Genomic DNA, 22,837 nt, shown 5'->3' with positions numbered 1-22,837 from the left:
GACAGACAGACAGACAGACAGACATACAGACAGACTGACACACACACACACAACAATAACGAATATAGTGGTCACTTATTTTTTTTGTGAAAGTATTTTTTCGTTAACCAATTAAGTTATTCCCTGAAGTAGAACATGGACAAACATTGATTGGTTCGCTCTTTGAGTGGAATGAAAATATGAAAGGGAAGAAGTGCTTTAATCAGTAAGTCTCAATTTTACATTTGCTTGTATGGGAAGGAAGGGAATAGGTGGGGAGAAAATCAGTCTAATATTTTGGGATTTTGGGGCTTGAGTCAGAAAATTTTTCCCTTTTCCCCTATTCATTTGAATGGCTGCCGCAGAAACCCCATTTATCCTCTACTAAGGCCTACGGGCAAGATGGCATTCCTCTCCGTGTCTTGAAGGAATGTGCTTCAGAACTTGCACCCGTGCTTGCTCGTTTGTTTCGTTGTTGTTTAAAAACCCAAACTTTTCCTCTTACCTGAAAACATGCCTTAGTACAGCCTATTTTAAAGAAAGGTGATCGTTCAAACCCTTCTAAATACCATCCTATTTCTCTGACTTCTACTGTTTCCAAAGTCTTTGAATGTCTTCTCAATTCCCATTTTCTCAAACATCTTGTATCTCACAATCTCTTATCTGACCACCAATATGGCTTTTGCAAGGCAAGATCTCCAGATCATATCCTTTCTTACATTATGAATGTCTGGGCCTCTTCTTTGAGAGACTTTGGGGAATCTTTTGTTGTAGGCCTTGATATCTCAAAAGCCTTTGGCAGAATTTGGCATCGGGGTCTGATATCCAAGGTTCCTTCTTTCGGCTTTCCTTCTTCACTCTGCTCTCTCATATCGAGCTTTCTCTTTGAACGCTCTATTTCCGTAATTGTTGATGGTTCAACATCTCCCTCTTCCCTATCAACAGCGGTGTACCTCAGGGTTCCATTCTGTCTCCAACACTCTTCTTTATTTTTATTAATGACCTTCTTTCTTCGACAAATAACCAAATGCACTCGTATGCTGATGACTCAACATTACATTCATCCATGTCTTTCCCAGTTTCCCCATCTTCCCTCACTCGATCTACATCTCGTTTCATCACAGCCACCTCTTTAAATTCGGATTTGGACAAGATGTCCCAGTGGGGAAAATGTAATAAAGTTGTTTAATGCTTCAAAAACTCAATTTATTCATATATATATATATATTCATATATATATATATATATATATATATATATATATATATATATATATATATATATATATATCTCTCTCTCTCTCTCTCTCTCTCTCTCTCTCTCTCTCTCTCTCTCTCTCTCTCTCTCTCTCTCTCTCTCTCTCTCTCTCTCTCTCTCTCTCTCTCTCTCTCTCTCTCTCTCTCTCTCTCTCTCTCTCTCTCTCTCTCTCTCTCTCTCTCTCTCTCTCTCTCTCTCTCTCTCTCTCTCTCTCTCTCTCTCTCTCTCTCTCTCTCTCTCTCTCTCTCTCTCTCTCTCTCTCCCAACTCTCCAATCTCCTTTGAAAACTCTACAATTACACCATGTGATACAATAAACCTACGCGGTATCACTCCAACTTCAAATTTATCCTGGAATCCACACATTACGCAAACAGCTTAGTCTGCCTCGAAAAAATTATGAGTCCTGTTCAGATGTTGAACATTCTTCTCCTCTGAACCGTTGCTCCAACTATATAAATGATCAATTTGCCCTTATATAGAGTACTGCTCTCACATCTGGACAGAATTGAATACAAAGTTATTCGACTTGTCAACTCTACCAATGTGACCTCAAAACACTACCCGCTCAAGATACGCCACATAGTAGGCTCTCTTTGTCTTTTCTACAGATATTACTTTGGTTTATGCTCACAAGAACTTGCTGCTTGTGTACCTCCACCATTAGCGAGACCAAGGAATACTCGACAAGCCACAACATCACATAGCCTGGTGTTGGCTTAGTGGTTAGGGTGGCTGGCTTGGGATCCTAGGGTCCTGAGTTCGAGCTCTGTTTTCCACTGAATTAACACCATGGGGTTGACTCAGTCTGTCATCCTTCCGAGGTCGGCGAATTGAGTACCAGTGTACTGGTCCCGGTGTATGCCCCGGTGGGAATAGGTGTACCATATCCCTGTGTGTCGTAAGAGTCGACCAGGATTCGCGTCAGGAAGGGCATCCAGCCATAAAACATTGCCTCAAGAAGGAAACCATGATTGCATGGAGCCCACAAAAAGCTAACCCCTGCTCAGCAGGTAAAAATGGCTGTAAAAAGGGTGTTCCACTACATCACATGATTATTGTGCAGCCATTGGCAACTCAAGGGTGGGCCGTTACGATGTTTGTTTCTTCCTCTCCACTGCCAAACTCTGGAACTCTTTACCTTCTCACGTCCTCATAAACACTTGTGACCTTCCCCTTTTCAAAAAGCAATTTTTTTTACTTCCTCAAAAACTCTTCGACTATTCTCTATTTCCTTACTTTTATATCAATGCAGTTCTTTTATTCAAGACTTGGCCCTGATGAGGACTATTTAGTCTGTGACTGAAGCCTTCACCATAAAAATAAATAATTAAAAATGCTGTCTGATTCAGATACCTAAATATCTTAAGATGAGACAGTTGTAGTGGAATTATTCATAATCTGTATTCCAGAAACTTCCAGACAAAAAAGATACTTTTTTCCCCCACATTCAATACCAGCCTGAATGCCTTACTGATATATACACCTGCATTGACTTGCAGATTCATTCCGATTGTTGCATCTTGTATTTATAGATCGCATTATAATTGTACATCCATCTGTAGAGATTTTGGATGTGGTTAAAATTAATTTGCATGGGTTCCTGAGTTCCTTCTCAGGCTCTGTTTTCAATTTTCCCATGTACAGGTAACCTGATCAGGTACACATTTTGAAAAAAGATTTCTCACCAATTCCGCAGCTTGAGCCGCTCAATAAAGTTTACCTTCACTGTGACATTCAATGTACCCAGTTTCTCCTTTCTTTATTGTTTAAATTGATCATAGTGAGTGCAATATGAATGTTTGGCTCATTTTACAACGCTCAGTGGACCTCCTTCAGAACGTTCACAACCTAGTTGAATAAATTTCAGTTATCTTGACATTCTCGCCAAAAGACATTTATATGTATGTGATGAATGCTTTACTATCTCTATAGCGCTTTTATTTCCTCAGTATATGGCAGGAAATATATTTTACACTTGTAATGCATGCTCTTATCTGCTTGCAGATCATGTGAGCTACTTTCCATGTGCCAATCTCTCTGGAAACACGTCCGCGTTATTAACTCTCTGCCATTTGACATTTGGAGGAGGCATTCTCCAAAAGAGCAAGGTAACTCAGGAGGAATGAGAATGGAAAGGCAAGGTGCAGAGCGACGAGCGTTTCAAATTACAGTTCCGCAGACACTCAGGCTCACCAGAATGCCTTACCTTACCTGCTCGGGAATTATTTATCAAAGTACAATTAGTGTGTTTAAATATATGACGATTCGTTTACTGTCAGTGATATTTCAAGCCTGCTGTACATTGTGCAGCTGTTTTACTCATAAATATTGTCACCATTTTCTTAGATGTGTAATATGTCGACAGGGCTTCTTAAGTAGCTTGGTGGTGGAGTCCGTAAAACCTTGTTGCATTCGTTGTCCTCATTATTGGTTTGAGTTTGATTCCCATGACTGCTTTCAGTGAGGTTTTTCAGTCAAATGTCCTGGCCGGCTGATTCGTGAAAAGTTGGGCCATTCCAACATGTTCTACGATCTGCCAACCCCATACTGAATGAAAAGATATGATGCATACGAGTACGTTTATGGCTCCTTGGTAAATGCATATATTTTGCTGGAATGGTGATCTGTTTTCAGAAAGCCACCACAGAGGGGACAGAGTATTATATCAACTAAAAGATGATAAGCGTATGTTTATCGCAGTGGAAAACGAGATCCGGATGACATTTCGAGGAAACCCTCTTCAGAAGAAACAGACCGACGCTGACTTTCACAGACTCGTATTCCACCGTCTCCACCATGTCCGAATGGATGAGTCGTGTTTTGGGATAATAAGCTCGCCATACGAGGTACATATGACAAGCATCCCACATTTACATAACCTTGGACATTTGTTTATTTTAGAAAGTTGCCTTTGTACTCAGAGAAATAAACCCTTGCTGGGATGACACTAAGATCGCAGGATAGTTTTCTATCGTATTCTCCAGTTAAGCAGTGGACGCAGAAATTCCAAGTGATTGGGAGACCACAGATGATGGATGAAGTGAAGGAAGTTTCTCAACAACCAGCTCCGTGCAGGTCGATTAATGATTGTTTGCCATGAAGCGCAGATCTTGAGATAGCATTGATTGCAATGTGGCAATGCATTTGCACACAAGATTCTTTTTAAAAAATGATCATCAGATTTCTTAATGAGTTTAATTCTGAGGTCATGACTCAGGTTAAAACATGGGTTTATCAATTTAATTGATGAGGAAAGATCAGTCTTTTTGTTATTGTTTTGTATGCAGCCTGTGGCTGCCAGTTGCATCATTTTCTGGAAGTGTGTCCTGTGCCTCTGATGCAATGCCCAAGTTACCAGTAACCTGGTACTCATTTCGCTGACCTCAGAAGGACGACAGGTTGAGTCAATCTAAAAAGTGTTATTCCAATGACACGACAACAGCTCAAACTCAAGATCCTAAGACCTTAACTCAGTGACCTTAACCGTTACACCAACACCAAGCCAAAATCAATCTTCACTGCTTCATACGAAGTTCAAAGTAAGGGTATCAGGATGGATGGCCAAGGAATTCGTTATTTTAAATGTGAAAAGTAAAATCGCAACAGGGCATTTCCTTGAAAATGACCATACAAACCAATGGAAATGTTTCCAAAATCTTGCAATACCAGCAAGCATCCATCAAGTTAAATGTTGTGAGAGGTTTTACAAGTTCAAGGCAATGTACTATTGACAGATTGCCAGATTACAAGTTCAAAGCAAAGTACCAGGTTGCAAATGTAGCAAATAAAATAATGAGAATTCGTCAATTTTATTCCTTACATTCTTATTGCATGGTCAGGTCGCTCAGGGCGACGGAGCACGAACCACTCGCTCAGGGTGACAGAGCAGGAACCACTCGCTCAGGGTTACAGAGCAGGAACCACTCGCTCAGGGTGATGGAGCAGGAACCACTCGCTCAGGGTGACGGAACAGGAACCACTCGCTCAGGGTGATGGAGCAGGAACCACTCGCTCAGGGTGACGGAACAGGAACCACTTGCTCAGGGTGATGGAGCAGGAACCACTCGCTCAGGGTGACGGATCAGGAACCACTCGCTCAGGGTGACGGAGCAGGAACCAGTCGCTCAGGGTAACGGAGCAGGAACCACTCGCTCAGGGTGACGGAGCAGGAACCACTCGCTCAGCGTGACGGAGCAGGAACCACTCGCTCAGGGTGACGGAGCAGGAACCACTCGCTCAGGGTGACGGAGCAGGAACCACTCGCTCAGGGTGACGGAGCAGGAACCACTCGCTCAGGGTGATGGAGCAGGAACCACTCGCTCAGGGTGACGGAGCAGGAACCACTCGCTCAGGGTGACGGAGCAGGAACCACTCGCTCAGGGTGACGGAGCAGGAACCACTCGCTCAGGGTGACGGTGCAGGAACCACTCACTCAGGGTGACGGAGCAGGAACCACTCGCTCAGTGTGACGGAGCAGGAACCACTCGCTCAGGGTGACGGAGCAGGAACCACTCGCTCAGGGTGACGGAGCAGGAACCACTCGCTCAGGGTGACGGAGCAGGAACCACTCGCTCAGGGTGACGGAGCAGGAACCACTCGCTCAGTGTGACGGAGCAGAAACCACTCGCTCAGGGTGACGGAGCAGGAACCACTCGCTCAGGGTGATGGAGCAGGAACCACTCGCTCAGGGTGATGGAGCAGGAACCACTCACTCAGGGTGATGGAGCAGGAACCACTCGCTCAGTGTGACTGAGCAGGAACCACTCGCTCAGGGTGACGGAGCAGGAACCACTCGCTCAGGGTGACGGAGCAGGAACCACTCGCTCAGGGTGACGGTGCAGGAACCACTCGCTCAGGGTGACGGTGCAGGAACCACTCGCTCAGGGTGACGGAGCAGGAACCACTCACTCAGTGTGACGGAGCAGGAACCACTCGCTCAGGGTGACGGAGCAGGAACCACTCGCTCAGGGTGACGGAGCAGGAACCACTCACTCAGGGTGACTGAGCAGGAACCACTCACTCAGGGTGATGGAGCAGGAACCACTCGCTCAGGGTGACGGAGCAGGAACCACTCGCTCAGGGTGACGGAGCAAGAACCACTCGCTCAGGGTGACGGAGCAGGAACCACTCGCTCAGGGTGACGGAGCAGGAACCACTCGCTCAGGGTGACGGTGCAGGAACCACTCGCTCAGGGTGACGGAGCAGGAACCACTCGCTCAGTGTGACGGAGCAGGAACCACTCGCTCAGGGTGACGGAGCAGGAACCACTCGCTCAGGGTGACGGAGCAGGAACCACTCACTCAGGGTGACGGAGCAGGAACCACTCGCTCAGGGTGACGGAGCAGGAACCACTCGCTCAGTGTGACGGAGCAGAAACCACTCGCTCAGGGTGACGGAGCAGGAACCACTCGCTCAGGGTGACAGAGCAGGAACCACTCACTCAGGGTGACGGAGCAGGAACCACTCGCTCAGTGTGACTGAGCAGGAACCACTCGCTCGGGGTGACGGAGCAGGAACCACTCGCTCAGGGTGACGGAGCAGGAACCACTCGCTCAGGGTGACGGAGCAGGAACCACTCGCTCAGTGTGACGGAGCAGAAACCACTCGCTCAGGGTGACGGAGCAGGAACCACTCGCTCAGGGTGACAGAGCAGGAACCACTCACTCAGGGTGACGGAGCAGGAACCACTCGCTCAGTGTGACTGAGCAGGAACCACTCGCTCGGGGTGACGGAGCAGGAACCACTCGCTCAGGGTGACGGAGCAGGAACCACTCGCTCAGGGTGACGGTGCAGGAACCACTCGCTCAGGGTGATGGTGCAGGAACCACTCGCTCAGGGTGACGGAGCAGGAACCACTCACTCAGTGTGACGGAGCAGGAACCACTCGCTCAGGGTGACGGAGCAGGAACCACTCGCTCAGGGTGACGGAGCAGGAACCACTCGCTCAGGGTGACGGAGCAGGAACCACTCGCTCAGGGTGACGGAGCAGGAACCACTCGCTCAGGGTGACGGAGCAGGAACCACTCGCTCAGTGTGACGGAGCAGGAACCACTCGCTCAGTGTGATGGAGCAGAAACCACTCGCTCAGGGTGACGGAGCAGGAACCACTCGCTCAGGGTGATGGAGCAGGAACCACTCACTCAGGGTGACGGAGCAGGAACCACTCGCTCAGTGTGACTGAGCAGGAACCACTCGCTCAGGGTGATGGAGCAGGAACCACTCGCTCAGGGTGACGGAGCAGGAACCACTCGCTCAGGGTGACGGTGCAGGAACCACTCGCTCAGGGTGACGGTGCAGGAACCACTCGCTCAGGGTGACGGAGCAGGAACCACTCACTCAGTGTGACGGAGCAGGAACCACTCGCTCAGGGTGACGGAGCAGGAACCACTCGCTCAGGGTGACGGAGCAGGAACCACTCGCTCAGTGTGACGGAGCAGAAACCACTCGCTCAGGGTGACGGAGCAGGAACCACTCGCTCAGGGTGATGGAGCAGGAACCACTCACTCAGGGTGACGGAGCAGGAACCACTCGCTCAGTGTGACTGAGCAGGAACCACTCGCTCAGGGTGACGGAGCAGGAACCACTCGCTCAGGGTGACGGAGCAGGAACCACTCGCTCAGGGTGACGGTGCAGGAACCACTCGCTCAGGGTGACGGTGCAGGAACCACTCGCTCAGGGTGACGGAGCAGGAACCACTCACTCAGGGTGACGGAGCAGGAACCACTCACTCAGGGTGACGGAGCAGGAACCACTCGCTCAGGGTGACGGAGCAGGAACCACTCGCTCAGGGTGACGGAGCAGGAACCACTCGCTCAGGGTGACTGAGCAGGAACCACTCACTCAGGGTGATGGAGCAGGAACCACTCGCTCAGGGTGACGGAGCAGGAACCACTCGCTCAGGGTGACGGAGCAGGAACCACTCGCTCAGGGTGACTGTGCAGTTGAATACTTATATTCCGCTATTTTGACCCCCATTTCAGTTCCGATGCAGCTTACAACACAGCCATGATTACCTCCATGCAAGGTATATCACCTAATGTGTATAATCATCAAAAGCAATACGTAGTGTAATGTAATTTTCTAAAATGTGTCGCTGCGTATAATGTCAATGACTTTATTTGAATACTTATATTCCACACCTGAAAAATACTTTTATTTGTGGGAGTCCAGTGGGAGGGGGTGGAGTGGGAGTCCGGAAGAAGGGGGACTGGGAGGATGTGGGAGTTGTGAGGGGAAGGAAAGTGAGGATGGAGGCGAAGGGGTGGGTTTGAAGTAGGGAGGATCTTTTCCACTGTAATTTGGATTTTGAAAGAGAATCTGAAAACTATCATCTTTTCTAGCCCCGTTAAGCCCCCCACTCGAAGCCCACTTCTTTCCAAATTTCCAGTTTAAACTTCCTGAGAGTTGGCTTCTCGATGCACCTTGTCAACCCAATCTGTCCTCCCTTACCCCTCATTACACCCTCCCCCAACCCATTATTTGGCCAGGTCTTCCTCTATTTTGTCCTTAAACCCCACTGTTGGTATTTTCCCCTCTCTATACTGTTGTTTTTATTCTGTTGCATCTTGATCCATTCAGTGTTCTAACCATTCCATGAGCCTCAACTTTGTATAAAAATAAATGACTTCGCATGTTGTTTATATCATCTAACATCAACAGCTTCATCAGGAAGGAAGAAACTCTTTTCCTAATTTGAATGCCATGACAATTGCTGCAGCTGGAGAGGGAGGTTTTCCTGGGAGCAAAGCGCAAAACCCACCAATGCCCGTCCCAATTCGGAGCAGCTGCAAATAGACAGAAAGCAGGAAGTGATGGTTATATGCGCTTGCTGAGCTTTAACAACTAGCTCCAACTTCCAGACTGTGCACATCATCAAAACGTAGATTCAGATCAAGCCAGGAAGTGACCATACCCAGTCATGACTTTCAACCAGAATAAATAAATGGCCACTGCGACAAAGAGCCTTATTTGCAATGTGAAGAAATTGACTGAGACTGTAGAGCCAATAATCATGCATTCTTCTCTCTTCACAATCTCACTTTTCAGAAAAGAAGAGAAATAATTAGTAGCAATAGCTAACCTTCTTAAAGCCTTTTGTGTATCATTTGGTCTGTATAATCAGTGAGAAATGAATAGAAAAGGCAGATGGAGTGAGGCTGCAGTTGGCTGAGCCTGTATGTTGGTTGGCTTCCAGACTGTATCAATAAAGATGAGCCTCAGCAAAGATTAACATAAACACACACCATGAAGAATAATTTTGGATGAACTTCAGTCAAGTTTGCCTTCTTGGGTGAAAAGAAAAGCTTCATGGCAGTGAATGCCTCTGTGCATCAAACAACACCAGACATGGTCAGAAGGTGAAGGAAAACACCAGGTGGGAACAGATGGATGGATGATCCTTCTCACACATTGAGGTGCATGGAGTTGCTGAGGCAGTTTCATTGGCTTGGGTTATAATTCTGGAAGTGTCGCAACTCCAACACAGGGAAGTCAGGACAGGAATTTTGAATTTGGTCAGAATGCCAGCAATAGGTAGCATACTCTTCGTGAAGGACAAGGATAATGTGGGATCTTTAACGCCCACATTGGGCGCCCAGTTTAATGTCCATCCGAGGCAAGGCACACACATTGATGAATCACCCTACCTTCGAGACACCAGAATGAGAGTTTTTAGTTGAGACGGGATTTAAACCCAGGCAAGACGGTTTCGAGGAGAGTGTGCGGACCTCCAAGCCATCCTGCCAACCTTCAGTTGGGAATGGAGAACAGCAATCAGAGGCTCAAGGGACCAGTCGGTGGTGTCACGTACATACCGCAAAGGATATTTTGAAGCATTACTGCTTAAGAGAGCTAACTCTAAAACTGCCCAGTTGACAATCAATACATTTCAGTTGGCAATCAATTCAATGAGAGGTCTGCAATTTAAATCATCAATCCGGCATTCACTGTTTGTGCAATTAAGCGAGAAATCTTTACTTGCGATGTGCGTGGATGCGATCCGCCGTGTGAGAAGACCGCTTGATGAGATTTTATGGCGCACATTCATGCCAGGGTAGGAAAATCAGGGAACCATGAAAATTTGGTCACAAGTAATTTTGAAGTCAATTTGAGACCATCTTTTTCACAGCCAGCTAAAAGAGGCAACTGTGTCGTTCTGCAGCAGATAATTCATTTTTTGTTGTAACGTGAGCGAGCATACATCCATATGTTTTTATGAACCCGAGGTTATTCAGTCAAGATATTATGTCAAGGAAACTGGAGGGATGAAGTCACCTCACCAATTCGGTCTCTTTTATAACTTGTGGCCTGCTGAGAAAGGAAGGCACTTCTTGATGAGAATGGCAGTGAAGCGAATCTGGATGAATCATTGCCCCGACTGTAATACCCGGATGCTGGGAATGTTTTGGATAAATCCATCCCTTTGGAAGCATGAGTGGACCATGCTTTTCAACTATTCCTGTGGTAGAATATTTTCACTTATCCCCCACCCCTGAAAGCTTCCGCCAAAAATCAACAATGGGTGAACTGTTAGTTCTCCAATCAGAACCCCTGCTCATGATATCGGAAACCCCGGTTCAAATCCCTTATTTGAGAATCATGTCTGTCCATTGTCGATTAATGGCCTTGAAATTCATACAAAAGTACATTGATGTGTATTAATGTCTTACTGTCCTGCGTGTAATTACCTTTCATCACCGAAGGTGGACGGAGGTTGCTTTCACCCCTGCTTGTCTGTCTGTGAACAGAATATCTCAACAAGTTATGGAAGGATTTGGACGAAACTTGGTGGACAGATCGAGTGTGTGTGACAAAGATGAATTGATTAGATTTTGGTGAACATTCGGATTCAGGAATTTTTTTTAATTTTACAAGTGATTCTTCACCTTTGAGTGATGGGACCAAAAACGACATACAGTATAACATGATATTTAAAAAGGTTGTGGATGGGTTATGACAAAAATTGGTGGATGAGTTGGGTTGTTGACAAGAGCAAGCCAATTGGATTTTGGTTACGGTCCAGATTCAGATCCTGCCTATCAGTGGGTTATAAAACGTAAACTAGTCAGCCTGGCGGAGGTGTGTGCTCTACCGAGTGCAGTTCCAGTTAATATACACACGAGTCCATTTCTGAGCTTTAGATCAGTGTAAATAATTTTTATTTTCTGAACCTGGGAACAACCTTTTGTGTACAAGGAGAAAGAAAATCATAAAGAAATGCACAGGGTGAGACCTAAGTCTCAGGACATTGTTTTGGCTGCTTCTACAAGATTTGTTACCTCCGCCACCAAAGGTGAAGGATGTTTTCACCCGTTTCTGTCTGTTTGTTTGTTACATGCAAAATCGATGATTTTTCAAGTGCATTGTTCAGTCGATTTTGTTAATCTGTCTGTCTGTTTGTCACCTACAGGTCACAATTCTAAACTCATCGTCATGAAACTTTACCAAGTCGGAGAGATAATCTGAACTGAGAAGCCTATTGATTTTGAGGTCAAAAGTCAAAGGTCATCTTGAGGTCAAATTTCTGAAATCGTCATTTCTCATCCAATTGACTTAAAATTTGAACAAGATTTGCATATTGCATCACTCAATTTGAAAACCAACTAATTTTGAGGTCAAAAGGTCAAAGGTTAAGCTTCTAAAATCATCAAATTTTATTTGAAAAATTGACAATTTTCATCTGATTGACTTGAAAGTTAAGCAGCAATTGCATATTACATTACTGAATTGGCAAAGCAACTATTTTTGAGATCAAAAGGTCAAAGGTCAACTCAAGGTCAAACTTCTGAAATCATCAATTTTCAACTGAAAAATCGTCAATTTACATCCTATCAACTTGTAAGTTGAGCAGGAATTGCAAAGTCTATCACTGAAATGGGAAAGCAACTATTTTTAAGGTGAAAAGGTGAATGGTCAACTCAATGTCAAACTTCTAAAATCATCAAACTTTATTTGAAAAACTTGACAATTTTCATCCGAATGACTTGAATATTAAGCAGCAATTGCATAGTACATTCATGAATTGGGAAACTAACTATTTTTGAGATCAAAAGGACAAAGGTCAACTAAAGGTCAAACTTCCAAAATCATCAATTTTCAACTGAAAAATCTTCAATTTACATCCTATTAACTTGAAATTTGAACAGGATTTGCAAAGTCTATCACTGAATTGGGAAAGCAACTATTTTTGAGGTCAAAAGGTCAAAGGTCAACTCAAGGTCAAACCTCTAAAATCATCAAATTTAATCTGAAAAATCATCAATTTTCATCTGATTAACCTGAAAATTAAGCAGCCATTGCATAATGCAACGCTGAATTTGGAAACTAACTATTGTTGAGGTAAAAAGGTCAAAGGTCAACTCAAGGTCAAACGTCTAAAATCATAAATTTCAACCTGAAAAATAATCAATTCTCATCCGATTGACCTGAACTTTGATTAAGATTGTGAATTTTCATTTTTAATGAAATGGACAATTTCATGTATCCATGGCAACCTTTGGAGAGGGGGGTGGATTTTGCAAGTATTGTGTTCTGCACAATGTCTTTTTCTTGTTTGTCTGTCTGCCTGTTTATCACCTACAGGTCACAATTTTAAACCGTTCTGCACAAAACTTCACCACATGGTAGAGTTTGTCATAAGGAAGAAGGATATTGTTTTTGAAGTCAAAAAGTCAAAAGGTCAACATAGGCCAAAGGTCAACAACGAAGGTGGTGTTTCTAAAATCCTTAATTTTCATACGATTGATATGAAATTTGAAGAGGATTTCTACTTCAGGTCAATTAATTAAACGACCTATTGTTTTGAGGTCAACATAGGCCAAAAGAACAACATAGGCCGAATTTCTAAAATTGTCAATTTTCATCCGATTCACTTGAAATTTGAAGAGGAGTTTCATATTTGGTCAATGAATTCAACCACCTCTTATTTTTGAGGTCAAATTTGTTTTATGGATTTTGCAGGTATTGTGCTCTACATGATGTCTTGTTTGTCTGTCTGTTTGTTTGTTTGTGTGCAAATATCTCAAAAAGTTGTGGACAGATTCGGACGAAACTTTGTGGATATGTTGGGCATGTGACAAGCAAGAACTGATTCAATTTTAATTTGTAATTTTTTTTGTATACCTTGTCGAGGCTTGTATGAGAGCTAACACAAAATGCAGAGCAAGGGGGGCATGAGACAAGAGGGGTGGGAGTGGGAAGAACAAAACAGTGGGGAACAGAGACATTAGGAGATCTGTAGAATTGAGAGGGATGGTGGGGGCGAACACGGGGTTTACAAGATGGACATTATCGGGACTTTCAGGAAGGAAAGCAGGGAATTTGAAGGAGGTGGGTTTTGGGTGGATTAACGGGGGTACAAAGGATCGAGAATTTGGATGGGGGATGATAAGAGGTGGTGGTGAACAGTTGTTTTGAAGGCCTGGAGGGAAGAATGGGATTGAACAGAGTGAGGGAGTTTATTCCAAAGGCGGGGAAAAAGAGGAATGAAAGAGTGAAGGTGAGCAGTGATTCGTTATTTTGGTAGTTTTACCTGAAGGGTGTTGTTGGCGGACCTTGAGCGCCCTGCTGAAATATGGTGGCGACAAATCACAGACAGAGCAGGGGGGGGGGGCGAGACCGGAGAGGATATGGTAGAAGACAAAGACCACTGCCCTGCCTACAATGAGAGAGTGAGAGGCTCAAAGACTCAGCCTCATTGCAGGGGATGCCAATGATCCTAAATGCCTTGGTTTCCACAGCGTGTATTCGAGAAAGGTGGGAGGCAGAAGCACCAACCCAGAGAGGACAGCAGTCCTGCATCAGGCTGTGCACGAAAGCTTTGTATATGGTCAGGAGCTCAGGTGGGCTGAGGAAGGACTTTTCACAATGGCGGATTCCCAGTTGGCGACTGGCTTTGGAGGCCAGGTTGGAAATGTGGCTTTCCCAGGACAGATCATGGCAGATAGTGAGACGCAGAAGCTTGAAAGAAAGTATTTCTTGCAGAGGATTGTTGAGAAAGTAGATGGGGGGGGGGGTTCTAAACGCTCCTTTGAGAGAGTCATAGTGAGAGTGTGATATTTGTCTGGATTGAAAGACATGGTCCAAGTGTTGGACCAGTTTGTGATTTTACCCAGATCTGCAGTGAGCGAAGAAGCTGCTGCTTGCCGGTCTGATGGATCACAGATGGTATAGCAGAGGGTGGAGTCATCAGCAAGGAGATAAAGAGGATTTTCCAGAGAGTCAGAGAGATCATTGATGAAAACCAGAAAAAGAACAGTGCCCAGAACGCTACCTTGAGGAACTCCAGCCTGGACAGGAAGAGGGGATGAAAGAACTACATTTAGGGCCACACGTTGACGGCGACAGGAGAGGAAGTCTGCTAGCCATGAGTGGAGATGGCCTTGGATACCATTGGAAGAGAGTGAAATTTTTGTGAAGATCCGAATCCAGATCCGGATCTGATAATTTTTTCAGTGATTCTTCAACATTGAGAGATCGTGCTCAACTAATATATAGCACGATATCTCAAAACGTTGTGGACGGATTCGGAAGAAACTTGGTGGGCAGGTTGATTGTTTGGCAAGGACAAATTGAATAGATTTTGGTGAAGATCTGAATCTGAATCTGGATACGAGAATTATTTTATTTCTAAAGTGATTTTTCACCATTGAGAGATTGTGCCAAAAACGATATAGTACTGTACAGCATGATATTTCAAAAATGTATTGGGCCCGATTTGTTATTGTGCATTACATGGCGTTCAGACATTACGTGGAGGAGGTACCCGCTCCACCATGTGCCCTTCTCATTTATAACATGCATTTATGGTGTTGTGGCAATGCTCTATGGGAGTACGTCAAAGATAAAGTTACAGAACATCGCATGACATCTGTTGTTGAACTGAAACAACGCATTCAGGAACCATTTGCCAACATAACACAACTCACAGTATTTTGCTTCGGTTTTCACATCACACGTGGAGAACATTATCTTGAGCAGAGACAATGGCAGACGTCATACGAATGCACTTGATGTGCGAGGAGGTATTGTAATTGTTGTATTACTGTAATATTTCATTATTACTTCTGTTATTACTGCAATATGTTCTTACTCCTGGGCTTATTGCTCACCCTGGTAGATGGTATAAACAAATCTTTTATATAAATAGCAAAAACCGTGTCCTGGGACTGATGACTCACCCTGTAGAATAACACTCATGCAGTGAATAAGTGACATGTATTTGAAGTAGATGACAAATTATTAATTTCTCATGCCACATGGTGATCTGAGAAATGTATGATATTTTCTTAAATCACACTAAAACGAGTTCCTTTACAAGGAAATTCAACACAGGAGGTTATTAAACCCATCAATCCTGCACAACGGTTGCCAGCCTATGGTTTGTTTGTCCATTGCTATAGCTTTCTTTGAAATGCTGGGCATCAAGCGAGGAAGCAGCACATCCCATTATTTAAAGTCTTTGGTGGGACCCAGCCAGGACTTGAACCACGACCTTCCAGTCTCAGAGTGAAAAGAGTGAACACTCTAACCATCATGTCACCGAGTCTGGTAAAGTTGAACTAAATACCGGAAATTCTTGGCTATTGTGTCACGGACGAGCATTTATAAAATTATTTTATTCAATCGATTTACAGCTCAGTGCAGCAAACAAGATTCAAATTGATTTTTAAGCAAACCTTTAGAAACCCTCATAAAATCGAATTTTCAAACTTTCATTTTTTTTTTAGTGCGTGTAAAGTTTCCACTCAGGGTCTTGCTTGCGTTGCAATTAAATGGAGCCTCGCTCGTTATTTAGGTATAAAAAATAAATCGAAGACAAAATATGATAACAACAAAATTGGTGCCCAAAATGCAAATATAACTCAATGGTATCATTGCCCACGCTCGACTTGGTATCAAAAGGAAATGCAATTCGCTGACCCCTGAAGTCGAAAAGGATAAAATATGAGGGATGGAACTTTTTAATGACTCGTACTAATTCAGGCATAGGCAGAAAGTTGGACCTGAGCTGCATGGGAGTCTATAAAGTGTCTGGTGACTTACTGCATTTGTCAGTATGCTCCAAAACTGGCCACATCTCACTAATTTAAGACCAGATTGTTGCAAATACTGTTCTTTTCTCCCATCATCAAACATTTCATTTTTTTATTTTCAAAAGAGGATGATTTGTGCCTTTCTCCTTCAGGTGCAGCCGGGCAGACGCATCATGGGAATAACAGGCACACTATGGTGGAATTGGATCTTTCTGATGCTTAGCATAAGCATGACCTCCAACTTACTTCCCAAGGTCACATTTTTTTGTCCCCATTTTTGCAAGTGTGATATACAACAGAGATCTGTAAGTTGTCCGTGTCAGTACCTCACAGTCATTCCCAAGGGTATTCCCAGGGAAACAAGAAGTCTTGATCTGAACAAAAACTGGCTGAGGTTGTTGAGGCGAGAAGACTTTGCCGAGCATCCTTTAATCGAAAACCTCAAGCTAAGCGACAACTTCATCAGAACCATTGAACCTGGAGTATTTGAAAAACTGCCTTTCCTACGTTCTCTGAGCTTGAGTGGAAACCACCTATGGTTATTGCAGAACAAAGCTCTTACAGGCCTCAGGAACCTCACTACACTGGATATCAGCTGCAATAGATTAATCATTCTCCAAGATGGCTTGTTTCACGGCTTGGGATATTTGAGGCATCTGAAGGTTGGAAGCAGCAATTTGGCTTACATATCTGCCTGGGCATTCAAAGGCCTATACTCCCTTGAGAAATTCTCTTTGAAGAGTTGTAACCTCACTAATGTCCCAACAAGAGCCTTGTCCCAACTTGTAAATCTTGTTCAACTTTGTATCCACCATGTCAGTGCGAGTGTATTATCGGACTACTCCTTCCAGGGCCTTTTACAGCTGCGTGTGCTGGAGATAGATTGCTGGCCATTCCTTCGGGTACTTCAACCAAACAGCCTGCAAGGCCTCTACCTTACCTCACTTACGATCACAAATACAAGGCTTGCTGCTATCCCAAGCCCTGCACTCAGGAAAATGTTGCATCTGCAGTTTCTCAATTTGTCCCACAATCCTTTGAAAATCATCAACACAGGGGCATTCAGCTCTCTTTCTAACCTGCAACAATTGTACCTGGTTCGGTCTCAACTTAGCCACATTGAGCACCAAGCTTTTCAAGGACTAGGGATGCTCACAGTTCTCAACATTTCATGCAATAGACTTATGTTCTTTGATAACCAGTCGTTCCAAACCACAGACAGCCTAAAGATCCTTGGAGTAGAAAATAACCCTCTTGTTTGTTCTTGCAACCTACTTTGGTTGGATCAGCTGCTGCATAATCTCAATTCTGGACATATCACCAAATGTTATATGTGGACAGGGGCTCAGGCAAAGATGATGGGCCTGAACTCATTTTTAATGAGCTTCCAATGCAAGGCACAAAAGACCAAGACCTTACAACAACAAGTAGCACATGCAGATCATTTAGGATGGCTCCCCTATCCTATTCATGGGGCAACAACACATCAAAAGCAGCAGCCGTTGGCATTCAATGAAAACTTCACCGGTCAGACAACACACAAAAGAGTAACTTCAAGTGAAACCACATTGATGAAGCCAAGATTCTCTCCGTGGGATGAAAAATGGAAGCAATTTCAGACTCAGTTCCCAGTGAACACACATTTTGATGAAGTCAGGCCTGTGTCATCTGTTGTATTACCTGCTGAGTTGTCAAGTCGTGAAATCTCTCAGGTTGCAGCCAATGGGATTAAGGAAAGCGGGGCCTGGAGTCCAATAGACTTCCCATTTGACATCAGCACAATTTTTATCGCTACGGCGATGGGCTGTTTTACTTTTCTCGGTGTAGTGCTTCTGTGCTTTCTCACGCTTCTGCTGTGGAGCAAAAGTCAAGGCCAACACAAACAGTGCACAGAAATTGATTATGTGATGCCACAGAAAAGGCACTGGGATGGTTCTGGGTCACAAGAATACCACTTCAACATGAAGTTGATTTAGCGCTGTATAGACGATGACATATTAATCAGCAAGAAGGCACAGGTTAACACAGGCATTTCCCTCTGACTCGCCAACTGCTGGGTCAGAATCTGTGGAGTGCTTAAAAAAAGTGATGAAATAATTGTGAAATGTATATTGTACTGGGGGGCTGGCATGATAGCTAAGGGGTATGTAGACTCACCTCTGAGCTGTTTAGCCTGGGTTCAAAATTCAAATGTTGACCTGGCTATAAACTGTCATCCTGGAGTTTCACGGGCAGGGGGAGGCATCAATTTTTTGAGCTGTGCTGTGGATGGAAGTTAAATTGGGTGTCCCGGCTGCCAACATTTGTTGGTGTATGTAAGGTGTCCTTCATGAAGAGGAGGCGAGCTATCACCGGCACCGTGAACAAATCCCAAACTCCTGCACAATCATCAGGCTACTCCTTAGCCAAAGAAACTGCTTCGGTGGAACTGATATTTTGTACAGAGCATGGTGCACAAGCCCAAGAAGATTGCACCACTTGTATTTGTGAAAGCAATAACTAGATTTTATCATGTGGAAGGAATGTTAAGGTAATGACTTTCATATGGATTTATAAAGCAAAAAAAATTATAATAAAAAAAAGACTTTTCAGAAAGGCAGGATGATGAACTTTTGAACTGGCCTTTCTAATGATTATTATTTTAGATTTAAAATGTGTCATGGAAATTATGCATGTGAAAAAGGTTACAATATGTACACATAAAATAAGCAACCGTTAAAGGATTTCTATAAATGTGGATATGCTCGGCATTAAAATGCCATTAAAAATACACCACCTTTCATGCATGCATTGTAATAGCAGGATCAAGTTGATGATAAAATAGAATTAAATGTTACAAGTCACTGATTTTCAACAATTATGTGCATATATCAACATAAAAAATTCATGCCATCATATTTTATTCATTATATATCCATTAAATCGATTAACAACATGCTGTGATATGAATGAAGCAATTGGATTAAAAATAAATAATAAAGCTGAACTTCTACAAAAATAAATGGCTTGGGCTGAGCGGAGTCAGGCAGTTGCTACGTGTCACGGCTCAGCATTACCTGACTGCACGAGTTGCTTTTTTACAAGGAATAGCAAGGAAATCCAACGCAGGTGGAGGCCATTCAGCCCATCATGCTTGTGCGAACACCACACCAACCCATCTGCACAAGATCCAAGGAAGAAAATGCAAAAAAAGTTTTTAATTGACGAAATAAATGTTTTTGTTTTTTGTTGGTTTTCTTTTTTTGGTAGTTTTTTTTGGAGTATTTTTTTTCCTTTTCTTCCCCACGGGTAGGAGGCATGGGCTTGGTAAAAACCCACAATATCAACCACACAACCCCCCTTGACAAGACCCCCACCAACAGCACTCCATACACAATCACCCATCAATGCTCAAAAGACCGAAAAGTCTAATCAACATCCCCATACCCCTCAATCTCCATAACTTCCAGGTACCTACCTAATTGAAATTTTAACTTATCTACTGTTTCTGCTGCCACTACCGTTCCAGGGAGACCATTCCATGGATTAACTACTCACTGTGTAAAAGTCCCCTGCCTTGCTACCATCTTAACTCTCCTCTTCTTTACTCACAGACCGTGGCCCCTGGTCCTATCGCTGTCTACTCTGTTGAACAATTAATCTGCACTTATTTTATCTATACCTTTCATTATCTTAAACATCTCGATCATATCTCCTCATAACCGTCTCCTTTCTCGTGTATAAAGCCCTGTCTCCTTCAGCCACTCCTCATCGCTGAGTCTAGCTAGGCCCGGAATCAATATAGTATCCCTGCACTGAACCCTCATCTGTGGCATCTATGTCCTTCCTGATTTGTGGTGACCAAAACTGCACACATTATTCGAGATGTGCCCTCACTAAATTCCTGTACAATGTTAACACCACCTATTTTGATTTATAAATGACCCCCCTCCGAATACAACCTAAAACCCTATTTGCTCTGCCTACAGCTGCCTGGCACTGTGCTGCCTGCTTACCTCCCGTATATATTACCACCCCCAGATCCTTCTCCTGTGTGACACGCTCCAAAATTAACCCCTGCATCCTGTAATCTCTGTTTTCATTGTTCTTTCCCATCCCCAACACCTTACACTTGCACAGGTTAAATTACATCTGCCAATGTTTCACCCAATCTATACAAGTATCAATACTTTCTGTATCTGATCACCACCCCCTCTGCTATCCACCTTACCTCCAAGCTTTGTGTCATCTGCAAAAAAATTTGTAATATTTTTTATTCTGCGTCATTTTTTTATTCTGTGTCATGTAAAATGTGTCATTTTTATTGTAAAGATTCGAAACATCGAGATAAGTAAACATAAAGAAACAAACAAGCAGTCATAGACTGGTACTTACGAAATCGTCAGCTTGACCTCTGACCTTGTCTAATAAAAGCTGTCTCTTGAGAAGGTAGCGACGCAAACCAGAAGTTTCTATGATGATTCTGTACCAAACCATCAAAAATCGAATGTTTTACCTCACTGTGACCTTGACCTTTGACCAAAATCTAATCAGTGCTAGCCATCACCCTCCTGAACCACGTGGTGTAATTTGACATTGGTAGCTTCTTCCGTTCTCGAGTTACTGTGGATTAACGTAATGTAAAGGTCACACTCGACGGCCCCGTCAGTGACGTCAGCCGATTTACGCGATGACGTCAGCACGCACACGCAAAACCGATTTATGTGGCTCAATGACGCGTCTGCTCGAGCGCGCTGCACCACGTGACGAGCCGTGATGCGGCGGGTGAAATATTTTTTATACAATCTTAAAACGTCTCCAAAACATCCGATTTTTACTAGAATTTCGACAACCGAGTTTTAAGCGTCCTCAGCGATCGCAAAAACTGAAGACAAAATTAAAGTCGAAGTTAAAACGAACTCGTAACGTCGACCGAAGCAAAAATACTCCATTTCTCCACAGGAATTTACGGAATTATTTAATATTATTTTATAACACTGAAATTTTTAAACAGCCGTAACTCGATGAATTGACACAAAAATTCCGCCGAACTTACCTCGATCTTCCAAACTCACGCTCCGTCAACAATACCTGTAGTAACTTTTCTCGAGTTATCATGTTTTGGATGTTTGACCTGACTGTGACCTTGACATTTGACCGATTTTGACCAAAATCTAATCAGCGCTAGCCACCACCCTCCTTAATCACGTGGTGTAATTTGACATTAGCAGCTTCTTCCGTTCTCGAGTTATCATGTTTTGGATGTTTGACCTCACTGTGACCTTGACCTTTGACCGATTTTGACCAAAATCTAATCAGCGCTAGCCATCACCCTCCTGAATCACGTGGTTTAATTTGATATTGGTAGCTTCTTCCGTTCTCGAGTAATCGTGCCTACAAACAAACACACAAACACACATATGATGGAAGTCATCAATATACTTACGAAATCTTTAGATTTTGTAAGTAACAAACTCACCAATAAACTTTACTTCCATAAAATGACATAAGAACACAAGCCAGATGAAGGAAGCATCATTCTGAATCTTTGTTGTCAACAAGCTTATCGACTTGAATATTCCTTCATTTCATAAAATTAAATAAAAAAAAAACAGAAAGGTAACAGTCTTGAGACATTATGTTTAAGATTTGAAGCACTTACGAGGAAGAATTGCTTATCGATTGAAATATTTATCATGTGCTTTAAAATACGTTCAATCACTTATTCTTTCAATGTAAAAAAGAATAAAACAACTCTACCTGTGAGTAACATGAAGACAATGCTGTTACACCTGTTCCCAGCGTCGTGTTATGGCCCCTACTCTTCAGTCGAGCTATTCATTTCCATGGTGGCATTGCCATAATGTGCACACGTGATGGCTTGTGTCAGATAGTCATAGATACACTCCTAACCCATCCAGGATTGGATCGCTCAAGGTCGACAAGGCCATATGGAAAGAAAGCATCAGTCACCTTTAGGTATCAGCATGAAAATTTGATGTTGAACTACCTGGAGGAACAAGAAGGAAAGAACTTACCGATCGATGGAAGCACAGAGACGGAAATAAAAGTACCCCCCAGCATTACAAATTTGTTCAGCACTTATCATGTGAACTACAAACTTGTGAAGTTTCATCAGTGATTTTTTGTGGTTGTATTTTTGTATCGCGCTTGCACGACATGCCATCCCACCCCATCCCAAGTGGCGTTATGGATCGTCATGTGCACCGAGCCGACGGCCTGGCAAGCGTTTCTATTTTACCAATGTGATTAAAACAATGTGACTATGTTTCATGGACAAACTATTTCACACATGCAGTGTATCATCACATTGCAATTCCTGCATCTAAAGCAGGGGGAGGCAGGGAGGGAGCTTTCCTCATGTTAAACTTGCTGCTAGCCAGATACATACATACATATATACATATATACATATATATATATATATATATATATATATATATATATATATATATATATATATATTCATATACAGCTCTGGAAAAAATTAAGAGACCACTGCAAAATTATCAGTTTTTCTGGTTTTACTATTTATAGGTATGTGTTTGAGTAAAATGAACATTTTTG

General features: G+C 43.5%; 1 protein-coding gene and 2 long non-coding RNA genes across 5 annotated transcripts in view; 2 read left to right on the top strand and 1 right to left on the bottom strand.

The window, feature by feature from the left end:
• Positions 1-4,097, top strand: part of LOC147017088 (uncharacterized) — a 39,346-nt gene extending 35,249 nt beyond the window's left edge. The window contains exons 3-4 of the long non-coding RNA XR_015049334.1: positions 3,243-3,346; positions 3,939-4,097. This is a non-coding gene — a long non-coding RNA (uncharacterized LOC147017088). The remainder of the gene's footprint in view (positions 1-3,242; positions 3,347-3,938) is intronic.
• Positions 1-22,617, bottom strand: part of LOC147017086 (uncharacterized) — a 152,131-nt gene extending 129,514 nt beyond the window's left edge. For 2 of the 3 annotated variants that reach the window (XR_015049330.1, XR_015049331.1), the window contains exon 1: positions 19,327-22,617. This is a non-coding gene — a long non-coding RNA (uncharacterized LOC147017086). The remainder of the gene's footprint in view (positions 1-19,326) is intronic. The other variant, XR_015049332.1, reaches the window with a different exon arrangement.
• Positions 16,272-18,533, top strand: LOC147017087 (leucine-rich repeat and immunoglobulin-like domain-containing nogo receptor-interacting protein 2). Its single transcript, XM_085846452.1, has one exon. The coding sequence runs from the start codon at positions 16,294-16,296 to the stop codon at positions 18,244-18,246; it is 1,953 nt and encodes a 650-aa protein (XP_085702578.1). The 5' UTR covers positions 16,272-16,293; the 3' UTR covers positions 18,247-18,533.
• Positions 22,618-22,837: the final 220 nt, after the last annotated feature.

The sequence above is a fragment of the Eptatretus burgeri genome, chromosome 11 (genome assembly GCF_056783735.1).
Source record: "Eptatretus burgeri isolate ZD-2024b chromosome 11, Ebu_testis_v1, whole genome shotgun sequence".
NCBI classification, from domain to species: domain Eukaryota; kingdom Metazoa; phylum Chordata; class Myxini; order Myxiniformes; family Myxinidae; genus Eptatretus; species Eptatretus burgeri.
Note: the sequence above shows the minus strand (reverse complement) of the source record. Positions and strands in the feature narration are given on the sequence as shown.